The 17221-nt window shown below is 41.3% G+C and overlaps 1 protein-coding gene across 12 annotated transcripts in view; it reads right to left on the bottom strand.

Moving 5' to 3' along the window:
• Positions 1-13249: 13249 nt before the first annotated feature.
• foxn2b (forkhead box N2b) overlaps positions 13250-17221 on the bottom strand; it is a 29797-nt gene continuing 25825 nt past the window's right edge. For all 12 annotated transcript variants that reach the window (XM_064321099.1, XM_064321098.1, XM_064321097.1 and 9 more), the window contains one exon: positions 13250-17055. In XM_064321099.1, coding sequence (XP_064177169.1) covers positions 16547-17055 — 509 coding nt within the window. In that variant the 3' untranslated portion in view covers positions 13250-16546. The remainder of the gene's footprint in view (positions 17056-17221) is intronic.

The raw sequence follows: 17221 nt of genomic DNA, 5'->3' as shown, positions 1-17221 counted from the left end.
TAACTGCCTTGGTTAGTCATTACGGTCAGCTGTGCTTTAATTGGGTGAATCTAGACTGAGGCAAAAGAGTTCATTGCCTGTCTATCTTGATGACATCCATGTTTGGCAATAGTCATTGATGCCCTGGGATAAAGTACAAGGTCCTGTTTGACAATGTTGAAATCTGACTGGTTTTGAACCGACAGTGCTAAGAACCCCAGAGAGCATTAGCAGGTCAGGGCATCACAGCTAGGGGAGCCATTGGTGTTTTGATGCAAGGGCTGAGGAGGAAGGCTGTGCCTAGAGTGCATGTAGCTAGAAGAAAAAACATTTCTCATCTTGTGGCTTTGATGCTCTCTAGCTGTGACACTCCCCATGAGTTCACCTTGCCCTTAGCTGTCAAGAAAATGGCAATAATGTCCCTTAGTAGAAGAAATCAGCCCTGCAAACTACCATCGTAACTTTCCAATTGATGCATTTACACACATTAGCGTGCACGAAAAGTATTGAAGTAGAAGCTTGATGTCATAAAATCACCTTGCATTTATGTTGTTCAGCTGAAGGCTAGGCTAGACAAGATAACTTTCTGTGTTATGCCAAGATGGCTATTTGGAGGGAGCAAAATTATATTGTTACATATTAGGGGCATTCAATGCATTTGATTCACATTGTTGCTAATATTATGAAGAAAAATATTTATTTTTTCATGCTTACTATGTAGCCATATATGTAGTTCCTGTCTTTGGAAACTAATTCTTGTGCAACTCTTTTGTTGTTCTTTAATAAGAGCAGTCTGAATTTCAGTCTGTATGCAATAACAACAAGAACAGCAACTACTACTATAATAATAATAATAATTAGTATTATTATTATTATTATTATTATTATTATTATAAATAATATATCAAAAAGGCATCAAATATGTTGCAGCACATGTATTTTTCATTGTATTTTTTTTTTTTTTTTTGCAAATGCCCACAAAATGCTCAACATTCACAGATTTACAGCTTCAGTAAAAATATTAAAATAAAACTGAAAAAAGGAGAAATTGCAGTTCAGTGCAAAACAGAGGAGCAAAGTCTTCTTAACGAGGATGCAGTGAGGCTAATATTGGCAAAGCTTGTTGTGGTGACATTATAATGCTAATTTCAAATGATCCATTATGAAATCAGAGCTACATGATGCCGAAGTGCTTTTAGAACAGTTCTTAAATGAACTAATAGCACTACCATAGATAGATGTATGTTTTGTACCATAGATAGATAGATAGATAGATGCTTTAGACAGTTGCTACCATGTCAAATTTGTGATTATAATGACACAGATCTACAAATAAGATATTTGCCAACAATATTGTCAATAACATTATTAAACAACAACATTGTTGAGATGATGAGCTATAAATAACATCTCCTGTCCCACTTTTTTTCCCATTCTTGTTCAGTTCGGGTTAGAATAAATAACTCAACAAAGACCAGGTGTCTGTGCAATGGAGTAGTTCTATCCCAAGAGATGCTCAAGAATTACCAGGTTATGTTTGCCATCTGCTGGTGGAAGGCTTGTACCGCCACTGTAAACCAAAACTCATTTACTGTTTTTCTCAATCATTCATACACGTTTCTTGAAATATCTAACGTTCTCAGAAATTCTGAAAACAAAAGACACCCAATTACCTCTTACACAGTGAAAGATTCATCCAGCATCATGTTAGCATTTCTCAAAACCAAATATTTGCATCAAAATAATACCCATGGTACTACTGTATATGAATAGTTCTTACTGTTCCCCTCGTGTGATTAAAAAAAACACATATGAAAATGCTCAGTTGTTCTCAGCTTTACAATGCGGCTTTATTAAAAAATGTTATACATTCAGTACAAAAATAATAAGCATGGATCAAATATATCAAGTAACTATTGTGTCCAAATTTATTTTGCTCAGACATAGCAAACAAAATGCCATGTATGTGACCTTTGAAAAAAGACAATAAATTGTACGTTATTTACTGTACTCAGTTTATACCAAACTATTCATGTGCCTGGCCTCTTATTCCTGTAAGGCCGGTGTTGCATTAGTTTTGTAAAAGAGGCCCTCCGTGGCTAAGGGAGACAGGGACACCTGGCACAAAGGGCAAAGGCCTGGTGTGCGTCTGCACCCCCTCCATTGTCTGAAGGAGAGTCATAAAACACAAATCATCAGCTAACTGAGGATCAGCGCAGCGTGATGGAAGCCCAGATTACAATGTAGACGGTCAGGCTCCCCTGCACACTTTCTTATGCTTCCTCTGTGCTGGCCAGGGACACAGGCTCAAATTAGGATGCACCCACTGCATAGCCTCACCCATGCTCAACCCATGGTCGATAAGCAATTTTCTGCTAAATTTCATCCAAAATGTCCATCTCGCTCTGGCTCATGATCTTGCTTTTTCTTTTCTCTTTCATCTCATTCTCTATTCCACTCTGTTATATTTTTGTCCAGCAAAACCCATCAGTTGTTATCGTAGGCACCAACTTTTAAAAATGATTGGTGCTCATTTTAAAGAAAATGTAGCCTGCCTGCCTTTATTTTATCAATCACAACAAATCACAAATTATTATTTTTTTTTTTTTGTTGCAATTATTGCACAAAATGTCCTTTAAAATGTAATTTAAATAAAAATTGTATGTTCCGTATTCCGATGTAAAAACACACACCACAATTGACCCTGCACAGTGTCCCTGTAGTAGTCAGACACAAAAAAAACATAAGCTAACATTGCGACCGACCTTAGCATTAGGCACAATAAAAGGGGATTGCTTACCGAGTTACTTTGACATCTCAAACGTGTTTCTCCGCACAGTTTACAAATCCTAATGTTAGCAAGTCAATCTTCCGTGCGATGTTCATCGTCGGTAGTTAGGTTAGCAGGAGGTTGAACAGGTGGTGGTTTTGGTATTCTGAAAACAAATTTATCCATTTGTGTTGTTCCTTTTTAGAATGACTTGTCCACAATAAGTCCCATGATGCCTTGCGTGGAATATGTGCAGAACTTCCCATTTAGCGTAAACAAACGTTCTATTAAATGCTATGGTAACATCTTAAAATGGCAGAAATTTAGGAACATACAAAGACAACACTAAAACTCTGTACTCTCTGTATGTTTTCTTGTATGGGGATGTGACGACATTAAAAAAAATTTCAACCGTCCACCACGTTTTGGAAATGTTCCAGCTCTCACGTCATCACTGTTGCATGCTTCATGAAAACTATTACACTACTAACTAACACTTACATTACAGTGTGAAATATCCACATTATATAATACCACTAACCTATTTAAAGACACTCAATTTCAAAAATAACGTACATAACCGAAGTATTTTGAGCAGTAATAGTCTACTTACATAGCAATGATGAAATCTTATCTATGTTCAGTAGATGGAGACAGAGACAGTAAATCAATGATACTGTATTGATACTGTATCAATGATACAAGTATTCTCTTCTGTTTTGCTCCAGAAAACGATGTAAGCTAGGTCTATCAACAAACATATGGCTTAGCTCTGCCCAGAAGTCCTCAATAATAATAGTATTTTCCACAAAATTACAAAAAAAATGTTGACCATGTTTCGTTAGGTGCAGCATCTTTTACTGCTACCACAGAGTGAAGGTGAATGCGATGATAAGAAAAATTTCGGTTACGCTAACCTAAAAAAAACGCTATTCCAAAAGCAAAATTAGACATGTTACACATCGTTAGAAAGCTTATACTCTCACCTACTGAATAAATGAAACGTCAGTCAAGCCAGACTGTACTAAAAAGGGTGACAATGCCGTAAATAACACGTGTGGTATTACGCACAGCTATTTTGGAAGGTACCCAGGCATCACAGATGCATGTATCATAAACTGATTGTCCAAGACAATATATGACCACTCATTCTCAAAAGCGACATCTCTACGGTAAGGTTAATGGTAGCTCACTTTTAAATGTTGAACTCTGAAATATTGGGGGTGCTCTAGCTCTAGAGCACCCACAGAGCTGGCGCTTACGGTTGTTATTCATGTTAACACTCTGACAGAGTTTAGCTTGCACCACTGCAGTAATTGAGTGCAGGTGATATTTGTGAAGTGTTGCAAAATAGCACTAATATTGCATTTGGCTTTATAAAATCAAAATGTGCTTGAGGCTCTGCAGAAATTTTGAAATTGCTAGGGCATGAGCCTTCAACTTTTGATCGCTGTCCAGACCACCAGTTTTGGTATTTAAACACTTGAGAACAACTGTTTGGTTGACCGCTCCAAAATGACGAACAGATGCTGTCTGACTGAATGCGGGCAGTCTGGATTTGTGTAAGTGCAAGCAAGAAATTGCAGCTGCTGCCCACACCGCATGTATCAATTTGGATTGGGTGAGTTCTTGAAAGTCATTCTGCTGAATTGCTTTGCGACCATATGCTTCAATCTTCTTAGCCATAACCATAGCCTCCCTAATTTAAGCAGCATTAAATGATGTCTCATGTCACATCCCACAGCTAATGGGGACTTTTGAGTGTCACTGAGATATGATTTTTCCTTTTTTTATTTTTAGCCCCTCCATTGGTATGCAGGGGTCAGCTGGTCGTGGGCTGACACGGTGCAGAAGTAGTGCATTGTGGGAAGTCCAAGGACGTGTGCATTCCTGAACGATGGACTGATAGTTACTGACATCGCTCCAAACTCTTGGCCTCTCTGTATCTTTCTCTCGAGTCCATGCTGGGTTCAGGGTCACTGCCGGACTGTCAGAAATGTTTAAAAACAGGAACAAACAAAAGTCCAGAACCATCACTCACACTGACAGCCTGTTTGTGAAGGATCTCTGGTTCAGATGTACTGCATTGTGAGATGCAGCAGGTTTGAGGGGTTGGGGGGGGGGATCATTTGATCTATAAAACAAAGCCAGATATCAAGCTATGATTGTATACAAAAGAAAAAATGTTTGTGTGTGTGCATGTGTGCGTGTGCATGCATGCATGCCTGTATGTGTGTGTGTATGAGAAAGAGAGAGAGAGAAACAGTGTTTGTGAGACAATACACGCGTGAGAGAGAGACAAAGAGGAACCACAGCAAAGTCACAATGATCTGTTTGTATAAGAGAGGAAAGAAGAGGTGAGAATAAAGGGGAACCCGTGTAAACAGTAATGTAAACAATCTCATAAACACTGATGTAACACTGCCATAAACACTATTGAAACCCCTACCTTAAGCACTAATGTAACACAATCACAAACACTGTGGTAACACTTCCTTAAGCACTAATGTAACACGATCACAAACACTGTGGTAACACTACCTTAACCACTAATGTAACATGATTACAAACACTGTGGTAACAATGCCTAAAACATTAATGTAACACAATCACAAAGACTGTGGTAACACTACCTTAAACACTAATGTAACATGATTACAAACACTGTGGTAACACTACCTAAAACACTAATGTAACACGATCACAAACACTGTGGTAACACTACCTTAAACACAAATGTAACACAATCACAAACACTGTGGTAACACTACCTTAAACACTAATGTAACACAATCATAAACACAGACGAAAGCCCTTTTATAAATACAAATGTAACATAATCACAAGGGCAAATGAAAGTACTCTCATAAACACCAATGTAACACTATCACAAGCATTAAATAAAACACTCATGAACCCTTGTGAAAGTACTCTCATAATCTCAAATGTATCTACTTCTGTAAACGCTCTCATGAACATGAATATAAACATTCTCAAAAATACTCATGCAAACACTGAATACTCACATGAATGCTCTTTTAAACACTTCTGTGAACACTGGTGAAAACCATCTCATCGACACTGTTTTATTTAAATATATGTAGTCGTTGACAGGTGTGACAGAGAGCTTCAATTTCCTTTATAGGTTCAGGCAATTACTCAGACAATTATTTCAAGTGCACAGATAAGAGGAACACACTTCATTTTCTGTTTGTCTCAACAAGCAACATTTCTAACACAACAGAACATGAAAAATATGTTGACCAGATAGAAAGAAAATTAACACAGTGCTCACATTATCATATAATTCATTTGGATATTTATAAATAGTCATGAGACTAGAGTATCCCTGTTTTAATATTATGAAAGACACAACACTAATACTGACCGTGAAACCCAAATATTACTTTATGATCTCCAGTTTAGAATTTCCAGTCAAAGTGTACGGCCCATCCTGTAGCATTAGCCATTCTTAAAGACATCTACCACCAGTGTAGTGGTGTGGCTTAGCTAGTTAGCCAGCAAGTACAGTGTGGTGCAGTAAAGCTAAGGCCTTGTAGCAGGTTACTGTGACAACATGCTCTGGCGACACAAGCCACAAGTTCAGATTAATGACGTTACCGGCAGCTTGGGGCGATTTCGCCTTTAGCTAATGGTAACACGTTCGTCTTTCGAGCCTTTCAGCAAGTGAGTGGCACGGGTTCAAATCTCAGTTCAGGCAAGTGCTTTTCCATCTGATCTGGATGGTCACAGGACCAGTGGACGGCACAACTGGAGCAGCTAGTTTTGACAGATTCCAGGCCCCTGATGAATCAAAGGAGTATCAATTGTGCACTCAGTCAAGGAATAATCTGCTGACCAAAGCCTTATCTTCCTGGACAACTTCTAGACCAGATATACTCGCTTCTCAGAAACCTTACCCACAGACAGTAGCTACTAGCACAACTGGGATTATTTTCCAACCATCACTGCACTCAGCATAAACCCCCATAGCTGATGCCAAAGGGCTGAAGTTCCATTGCTTAACTGCAAGCAAACCATTGTTATTCGGTTGTTTGAAACATTAACAATTCAGTTTCTCACTGCGAACACCTCAAGCTATTCTGCCATTCTTTTCTACAGAAAACAAATCCAAGACATTACAATATCTCTGCATTATACTTATGCACTTCATTAAATTTGATGTATAATTTCACTAGATAGATAGATAGATAGATAGAAACTTTATTGATCCCGTAGGGAAGTTCCCTTAGGGAAATTCAGGGTGAACATGCCACATGTTCTGACACGCTGGCAGTAAAAGCACCACACACTTAAGTTAAGACAATGCAATTATTATACATTAACTGCACACAAATAAAAACAAGCTTAGGATGTGGTGACATAAATAAACATTTGAGATCGCTGGAGACTCTGAGACAAATTAGCTTGTCACACAGATGTGGTGTCAAGAGCCCACACTCCCAAATGACTCTTCTAATGATGCTGGTGTGAAGCCAATAAAATCCCAGCATGCAATACAAGAAACAGAGCCACGTGAACACTCTCTGGACTAGCTGTTTGGGATCGCTAGAGGCCTGACAGACTCATTTAAAAACATGTATTCCCCTCTTTTCTCAGTTCAAACAAAAGCAAGCGTGAATAATTGTATTGTGGCAAATTCAGGAATTGTTATTGTTATGGTTAACATTGTTTGTACATTAAGCACATCTACCAACGTCTTGCTAATCTAATTCAGTTTTTTGCATGGTTTTAATACAATCTTTTTATATCTTGTGTGTAATCTTTTAGTTCATTTTCTGTACAGAAGTTCATTATTTGTGTATAGGAGAGAAAAAATGCAAAAATACTTTCTAACTGCATTGTTTATGTCATGGTATACTAATGACAAGAACAATGATTAATATTATTATGATTATGATTATTATTATTATTATTGTTGTTGTTGTTGTATGTGCATGAGCGCCTGTGGGTGTAGGTGTGTGTGCGCGATAGTACAGTATACTCCATTCTGAAGGTGGTATTGTGCTGCTATGGATGGAGAGCTTTGTTCCCAGGAGGAGGTGCTGTCACCAAACGATTGAGAGGAACTAAACCTGAACACGTTCTGCTTCAATGAGCTCACAGCTCAGATAGCATGCTGAAACTGACCCTGAATATGGTGCTATGCTCAGCCCACCCTGAAAACAATGTAGCGGCAGGCAGGCTGTATAGACCCAATTTCATAAAGTCCCCAGAGAACAACATGTGGTTTAGACCAGAAAAAAACATCCACCTGCAACGCCCACACGTCTGTGCTGCTGTGGTGTGCATGATATGAGTGCGGGTGCTGAAAAGGACTGCCCTGTGTGATGCCAGGGAGAGAGGACTAAGAAAGAGAGGGATGGAGGTGAGGGTGATAAGAGTAAACAGCTGGCCTGGCTCAGCCCACAGCCCCAGCAGGCCTAGCAGGCCACGGCGGATATGGACACCGGTGGGCTCCACCAGTTTGGAGACGGAGATAAGCTCCCCCACATCGAGGCCGGGGGTTCGAGGCCACGTCACATTGCATTAAAGGTTGGGGGTTGTGGGTTGGGGGTTGGGGGGGCGGGTTGGCATGCGTGATAGAGGAAACATCCTCCAGCCCTTATTCTGCATCATTGTTCTCATCATTTATCTCATAAGGCAAGGCCACCACCCTTTCATCACTGCTGTAACCTCTTGCCCATTCACATAGCAGAGCACAGATGGACATTCAAGATGGCTGGCCTCCCCTGAGGCTCATTCGGTGAAGGAGCATGCCACAGGGACAGAATAGGCCCAATAACCTCAGCTATGTCATTGGTCAACAGTGGCCAGCAACCATCACACAATCGAGGTGAGGTAGGTATTAAGACTTCCAGTATAGTATTCCTCAAGTTACTGTGGAAAAAACCTCAGTAATCAGGTGTCCACAGGTTAACAGATACATGTCTCCACCAATCAGCACTCATTCGCTGCTGTAGTACCTTGTGAACTGTGGGCTATAAAGCCGTCACTCGCACTGATGGCAAACCGCATTTGGAAGAGTATTCAGTGCTTCAGCAGCTGTTCTCCTTGGGTGGGTTTTGACATGAAGGTGTCATTCAAGGGGCATAATTTGTCATTCTAAATGTTGAAAATGTTGAAAAAATGGCGAAATTGTTTCTGGACATTTCCATGCTCTCTATCCATCTATCTATTTATTTATATATTTGACACAAAATGAACATTAAGTTTATGTGTGGATGTTGTTGATAAGAAACTACCCATGCCGGTATGAAACAAAGTCTGACTATTTAAACATATTTTTACTGTTATTTTTTAAGGGAGTAAACTGGGAATAGTAGCAGTGACATGTGAAGGATTTGACTCCTTAATCATTTTGCTGTCATTTCTTCCAGATAAAGGGGCCTTGATTGTTTGGTTATATTGGGAAGGAAAGGCTCACCTGTAAACACCTGCATTGGTTAGCAAACAGAATGCATTCACAATCCTGTCTCATTCACTGCAGCATCAATCACAAGTTTAGTTGTTATAAAAAGTTGAAGGTTGAAATATCAAGAGGTTATATTCAAGCTTGTATATGGCGTGTAATCTGTATTTCTTATGTAAAGTTTTGAAAAGTTATGAAACCGTGTTCTGGTTGTTTTGGACCACATATATACCTTTAAAATGTTTTCCTGCAGGAAAAAAAGTGAGTTGAGTGAACGTATTTACAATGTACAGTAGGGAGCTGGCAAGTTGTAGCATGAAGATGATAAAAAACAATAATATTTAATAAAAATGTTCCTACAAAGGTTTTATGAACAATATTTCACAAAAATATTGTTGATGAAGATGAAAAGACGAAAAAAAAAGCACCATGGCTCAATTGCAGTGTGCTTAGCTGTAGTTTAGACTGCACGTTGTAACCCCTAGGCCACAGAACAGCATTACAACCGGACCAGCTAATCCTTATTTCACAGATATGTGGTTTAGGGGTTAAAACCTGAGGTTTCATCTCCAGCTAAGCATGCTGCAATTGGCCCTCTGTGTTTGTCTCTCTTAAGTAAGGATCATTGCTAAGCTTATATGGGTCCAAATCTTCTTTCTGTAATTATTTCATCAAAAAATCTCTGTGGTGAAACTGTATTATGAGTTACCATAGAGGCCCTCAATAATATTACCCATGGTACTTCACAGTGATGTGTGTAGTAGTTGCCAAGAGAAGCTTCTAAATGTTAGTGTTTAGAGCTCCTGTGGTTAAAATAGATTGGAATCACTGTGGTACCCCTTAATTGAGTTGTCAGTTGACACACTGAGTAATGGATTGTACAGGGGAAATTTCAGCTTTTGCTGAAATGGTCCAACAGTGCGCCCTGCTGGTGAAGCTATAATATAGACAAATAACTCAGATAAATGATTCTTTGAACTCTTCTGGCCTTTCTGCAGTGAAACAAATGGGATCTGTGACATAGAAAGACAGAAAGTGTTTTTTTAAATTATTTTTTTAAATATATTGCAACAAATTTGTCTGAATGTTTTTCATTACTGAACTGTGTGACCCCTTCTTTCTTTCTTTCTTTCTTTTTTGTGTGTGCTTGTTTTTTAATCACTTGTATTGGGGTAGGGTAGAGGGGCGGAGTGTTTTGCAGCTGCTGTCAGATATGAGGGGTGGACTGGATTGATGTGGGGGAACAGATTCTCTCTGGGGTGGGCAGGGGTGAGAGGTGTTGTCCAATGTGTAAAAATGTGAAAATCAATAAAAACCTATTTCACCAAGTAAGGCATATTTGATTTGTAGAGTGTAGCTTTTTGTGGTTGCCTAGCAAAAATGATAGAGATGGACACACAGAGTAGATAGAACACACACGCACACACACACAACCATTATAAATGTTGAAGCAAATGAAAAGTTCTCACTGTTCACACACAGCCAGGCCTGACCTAGGCTCAGCTGTGCAGTCAGGGCAAACTTCATGACCCAGGGTGGGTTGTTATCATACACCTCACTTCCAACATTGCCTCACTCAAGCAATTTCAGTACCAACAGATTGGTTCATAGCTAAACCTTATTCACAACTACAGTTACAAAACTCTTAATGGTACATTTTTTTATTGCTCAGGCATTTTCTAGGAAGCATATATGTTCTATATGTATGCATATACACTCAGCGGCCACTTCAGTAGGTGACAGGCGTGGCACCCGGTGTGGTCTTCTGCTGCTGTAGCCCATCTGCTTCAAGGTTTGACGTGGTTTGCGTTCAGAGATGCTCTTTTGCATACCTCGGTTGTAACGAGTGGTTATTTGAGTTACTGTTGCCTTTCAATCAGCTCGAGCCAGTCTGGCCATTCTCCAATGACCTCTGGCATCAACAAGGCATTTTCGCCCAGAGAACTGCTGCTCACTGGATATTTTCTCTTTTCCGAACCATTCTCTGTAAACCCTAGACATGGTTGTGCGTGAAAATTCCAGTAGATCAGCAGTTTCTGAAATACTCAAACCAGGCCGTCTGGCACCAACAACCATGCCACGTTCAAAGTCACTCAAATCACCTTTCTTCCCCATTCTGATGCTTGGTTTGAACTTCAGCAGATAGTCTTGACCATGTCTACATGCCTAAATGCATTTAGTTACTGCCACGTGATTGGCTGATTAGATATTTGCGTTAACGGGTGCAGTTTGCATTTGAACAGGTGGACCTAATGAAGTAAATGGTAAATGGACTGCATTTCTATAGCGCTTTTATCAAAGCGCTTCACAATTGATGCCTCTCATTCGCCAGAGCAGTTAGGGGTTAGGTGTATTGCTCAAGGACACTTCGACATGCCCAGGGCGGGGTTTGAACCGGCAACCCTCTGACTGCCAGACAATCGGTCTTACCTCCTGAGCTATGTCGCCCCTAAGTGACCGGTGAGTGTATGCGCCAATACACCACTGACTTGTACAGAATCACACCCCCTGGTACAACCTGAAAAAGGAGGGAGCAATCACCTCATAGTCAAACGGAATCCAGAATGCCATGATGAAAAGGCAATAATGCTGGACCAATTTCCTCCACTGGAGGATTCCTCCACCTCTACATCCCATCCAGTGTGCCTTGATTGACCTCATCAGCCATTTACAGACGTATCACACCTTCACTATGTCAATAAGGAAACGTAAAAGAAAACGTCTTGTCATCACCATCATATTGACAGACGAATGTGTTTGCGCATGTGAGTTTGTGTGTGCACACGTCTCTGTGTAAACAAAAGATGGGCTGAGGAACTTTAAAAAGCATTATGAAACGTATAATCGGAGCAAAGGTCATACTTACAGTAACTCCCATTGAACAGATAACTGCAGTAAAAATAACCAGTCCAAATACAGCCTTAGAATATCAGTAGATAGTTCAGTTTAGTGTGTTAGTCCAGACCATTCATTTAAAGGACAGTGGTTTAATGATAAAGTACATGTAATGGAATGTAGTGCACTTTTTAAATATGCATCCATCAAGGGTGTGTAAAGCAGTGAAGAACATGTGCATGCAAAGTGTGTCATAGCAGAATAGATGAAAATGTAGTTGCCACAAGTCTTCACTTGGTCTCAAAATGAATGCCAATGTTTTTTTTTTTTCTTCTAACACAAAAGGCTTAGCTTAATTCTCAACTTTTTTGTAGTTTTTCCAATATGAATTGTAAAACTAAGCTTTTCCTCCAGCCAGATCCCCAGGAAACCCTAATAAGAAACGTTCTATGCAGTTTGAACTGAAATAGTTCACTTCAAAGTTATCAGAAATAGGAGAGGCATCAGGAGTTTAGTTTTGCCTGCACTGGGGACTAGATGAAGTTCAGGGAGAGCAGGCCGAATAGTTAAAAAAAAAAAACATACTGGAGCCCTTGGAAGGCTAGGGCAGGGGTTAGGGGCTCAGCAAAGTAAAGACTTGCACCATCCACATCAATGGATATTACACCTGGAATTATTTCAGGCTCAAGAATGGTTGGTGATACAACCATTAAATACTGAACCCAGAATGGAACCTTGAGGGACCCCTTTTGTAATTCCATAAAAGGGGTCTACAAGTTAGTGATTTAAAGCCCAGGAAAGTTCCACCCACTGTCAGGGTCTCTCATCAATGCAATCAGTTACTTTTCCAAGCGTTCCCACCCATCTGTGAAATGCACTGTCTTGAGACAGACAGAAGATGGCACTGTTTCTCACCAATACAGCCTCAGGGCGACTCCAGGTGGACAGACATTTCAGTTTTGGAGAGTGTATAGAAACCTCAAAAGACCACAGTCATGAGACAATTTACTTACAGTAGATAGATGCAGTCTCCTCCTGTGTACACATACATTTATGCAAGCACAATCACACATTGAGGGTATAAGACACAGAAGAAGATAGATGACATGAAATTCCTGCAAGACACACACACACACACACACACACACACACGCATACATGCATATTAACAAAGAAACTTGTACATGCACAAGCAAAATCATCTACAAAAACAAATAAAATTTCCTCACAAGTATCATAAAACAAAGATTTTTTTTTATTATTATTCAGTAACACCATATATAATGCAATTGCATATCTTTGGCGAAAATAAACTTTATAAACATTTTATTAACACAGGTTAGCATACAAAAACCAAAGGTTGTGTCTGTCTAACAGACATGGCAGACAACTGATGCGAACACTCACTGGATTGGCAGCTTTACATTAGATAAACAAACAAAAAATTGTCATAATAATATTGTTTTGAAACTCTCATCGATGTTCAGTAACAGGCATGAAATAATAAACCAACCCTTTCACTATATATCACCCAGGCAGCCCACGTATGTCAATATTATCAATGGCCCAGGTTTCCTGGACTGCCCTGATTGGACAAACACTTGGGGGCTCTGGAAATAACTTTCACACACTGTCCTCAGAACCTCCCCCACACGCTTCCCAAAACCTATTGTCCACCCTGAACAGAGTTGGTACATTCCATTGTGAGCAGACAGAGCTTTCTGTGGTACCAACCACAGTGCATGCACATTGTGAATTAGGGTAATGAGTTAATTCAATAGATGCTAGATCACAGGTTTCCGTGGGAGCAACTGCTGCACGGAACTGTGGGATAGCTCTGGGAGTAGACCCACAAAGGGGATGGCAGTACACCGGCTTGGGATCTCGCTCTCCTGCGATAAAGTAAAAAAAAATTACTTATGCTGAAACAGGACCTGTGGATTTCTTCTGACCACCATGCCACCTCAGGGGACTGCTGTACAGGGTTTACTGGTGCTGGCAGCACACAATCCTCAATGGAGCCACCCCTCTACCTCCCTGTCTGTATGGTGATGCCCATTTGGGAATGTTGCCTTTTCTATTTCATTTGCGTTTTTTCAGCTCGTACAAATGAAGAAAACTTGTTTTTGTGACAACAGTGTTTTGTGAGCACAAACACACACACACTTTGCGATGGCAGTGTTTTACACACTCACAAACGTGAATGAAATCCACATAAAATATGTTGACCTCTATTCGGGTGAATTCACAAGACCAATTTCCAGGAATAGATTACTGCCCATAGCCAATGACACAAGAGGCCCTGCGTGAAGGATCAAACCATCATGCACTGGAAGAGGGGTGTCCAGGTTGTCCTGACACCATCAGGACTGGTTCACTTAAATGTGAACTTCAGTCTCAATGCAAACACCCTGTCAAAGAAAAACACAGAAATGTACTCCCTGTCCTCAGCATCAATATCCCTGGGGTCTAAAACCACAATAACAAAATTTAGGAAGTTGCCATAGGAACCCTGACCAGCTCATTGTCACTTCCTGTATTTCTGGCACATGATCCCCACTCACAATGAATACCAATTACATTTTTTTTCCAGCTCTCTGTCAGTGCTGCTTTTTTTCTTTTGCAGTTTTGTTTAGGGTTTCTCATTGTGTCTCACTTCCTCCCAAAAACAGGAAATTCTCAGTTTGATGACAATGCAGGGTGGGTGAGCAGACTCCTAGAGTTGCAAACGCATATCATGAGACTGTCTGAGACTGTCTCCATGGCCCCAACAACCCCATCCCCACCCCCACCCCTCTCAAAGCCCCTGCCATAGCTCCACCCTCCACCACCAGGTGAACATATGAAAAGCATATCACTCACTGGACATGCCCAATACAAAGAAATAACAAGGACTGTAACACTTTTGTTAACATGAGTTTTTCAACAAACAAAAAAAATCCTAAACAGCCAACAAGATTAAAATGAACCACAAAGGACTGTAAGGTCAAAAGAGGACCAGCAGAGGGGAAAGAAAAAAGTATGTTTACAAGTGGAAAAGTGAATGAGAAGAAACTCTTCAGGTATAACTGACCTGAAGCTAACGTGGGTCAGTGGACACACTTCAGGTACAACTGACCTACAGCTAAGGTAGGTCGGAGGAAACTCTCCAGGTATAACTGCCCTACAGCTAATGGAGTTCAGGGTAAACTGTTGTTTTGTTGTTTGTAAACTATTCCTCTCAGAGTCTCCTGCGGAACCAGTCCTCTTTAACCCACTACACCCTGGAATACACAAACACACACGCGCACACACACATACATGCACACTCAGCATTCCCAGATTCCATTTTTTACACCCTTCCGGCAAAACCGTTCCCCAAAAGTGCCACCTCTGAGCAAAAAAAAGCAAGATAGCCCACCAATGCTTGCCTAAGCTCATGCGTTAAAGACAGCAGAAACGGTGATGTTTAAATTGGTGCTTCATTGGGCAACCCCCCACCATTCCCGTTCATGTTGGAATGCTCACACCTATCGCTTAATGCCATGCCCCCCCCCCCCCCCATTTGAACACATGGAAACAACCAAGGGCAGTAATTTTTTTTTCTTTTTTCCAGAAGATCACACATGGCCTGGAGAAAGTGGAAAAAATACTATAAGGAACCTAATTATTTCATGACAATAACATTGATAGCAAGAAGAGGAACGTGAGGATAAGGAGGAAGAGGGAAGTCTCGGGGTGCTGACTGGATTTTCATCGCGGTGACCAAGCACCAAGATCAGCGGGACCTTGTGTTTTGGCCTTTCTGCGAGCCCAGTTGTGGCCCTACACACAGATCTCCTGCCACAGGGCAGGATTCCGGAACCTCCAGGGCAACTGACACAGAACGGACAGAAGTCTGAACCAATCAGGGGTGCAGAGGTGTGGTCAGACACACCCCCTGGTATCCAAGCATCCTTGCCCAACAGAGAAACCCTCAAAAAGACACAATACGAAAACAGCATTACAAAAATAAAATAACATGTTTGTTTTTAAACAACAATTATTGCATTTCTCTTTGTATCATATTCAGGGAAACAAAGTCTTAGTCTTTAATCCAAAACAAGCAGTGGCATCTTCATTCTTTTCTTTTTTGAAGTTTTAAGGAAACCACGCTGTGGCACAGGCTAGCCAGGAATTCATCAGAAATGTCCATGCTCATCTTCGCTTTTGTGAGCTGGAAGCATGCAAGTCTTCGTGTGAACATTTTTTGGTGACCCTTTTTTCTACAATCCCACAAATTGCACCCATTTGTAGATCCAACGGGTGTTGTTGGTAGCTAATTTCTGTGGGGTGTTTTATAAAATGTATGAATTCATTTTATTTTATAAGTCAAAAAAGTCACAATATGGCTTAATTTCTCCTTTGTCAATGATTATATTGCTATTTCTGTTGGATGAAGGGGATTTTCCCCCCGTGCAGGGAAAAGGTTGTGTGGAAAATGGGATGAGTCACAAAAACAGAGGAGAAGGAAGCCAAGATGCAGGGATCAGAGGTCAAGGGTCATCTCTTCACTTCCTGGAGAGTTTTTTGCTTCTGGCTGTGCGTTTGGAAGCCTCCAGGCAGGTGCGGATCCCGGCCAGGTGCAGGAGGGACCCCGCCGCCTCCTTCAGTTCCTCGTCCACCTCGGCCTTGGCCTCCAGCCACGCCCTCTTCCTCGGGACCTCCACCGAGGTGTGGGCGTGGCCGCGACCAGGGGGCGTCGGCTTCGCGCGCCGGCCCGGGCGGCCCCGGGCGCCTCTCTGGCCGGGCCCCGCCTTTGCCGCCTCCCCCCCGGCGCCGGGGCCGAGGTCGGGGCTAGGGTCGGAGTCCTCGTTGCTGTGGAAACCCTCGCTGCCGGCGCGGTGCGTCTTGCGGGGCGCGCGTCCCGAGCCCTCGTCCAGGGAGGACAGGGACGAGGACCTGGAGCGGGGCGGCCGGTGCTGCTGGGGTACGCTGCTGTAGTTATGGTCCTGTTTCGGGTCCCTGCTTACCACCACCAGGTCCCTCTGGGAGAGATCTATAGGGCCATCCCGACCATCTGAGTGAGAGAGAGCATTACTATTTATATTACCACTCGCCATTTACTTTACATTAATTAGAATAGTGCAGCCCACTTGTGATGGAACCATCTGCCAAAGGAACGAACAAATAAGAGAAAAGAAAAGGGTGATAACTGTAAGATATGTTGAATAAGCATGACATCA

This window comes from Anguilla rostrata, chromosome 2 (genome assembly GCF_018555375.3).
Source record: "Anguilla rostrata isolate EN2019 chromosome 2, ASM1855537v3, whole genome shotgun sequence".
Lineage (NCBI taxonomy): Eukaryota > Metazoa > Chordata > Actinopteri > Anguilliformes > Anguillidae > Anguilla > Anguilla rostrata.
This window is presented reverse-complemented; position numbering and strand designations above follow the sequence as displayed.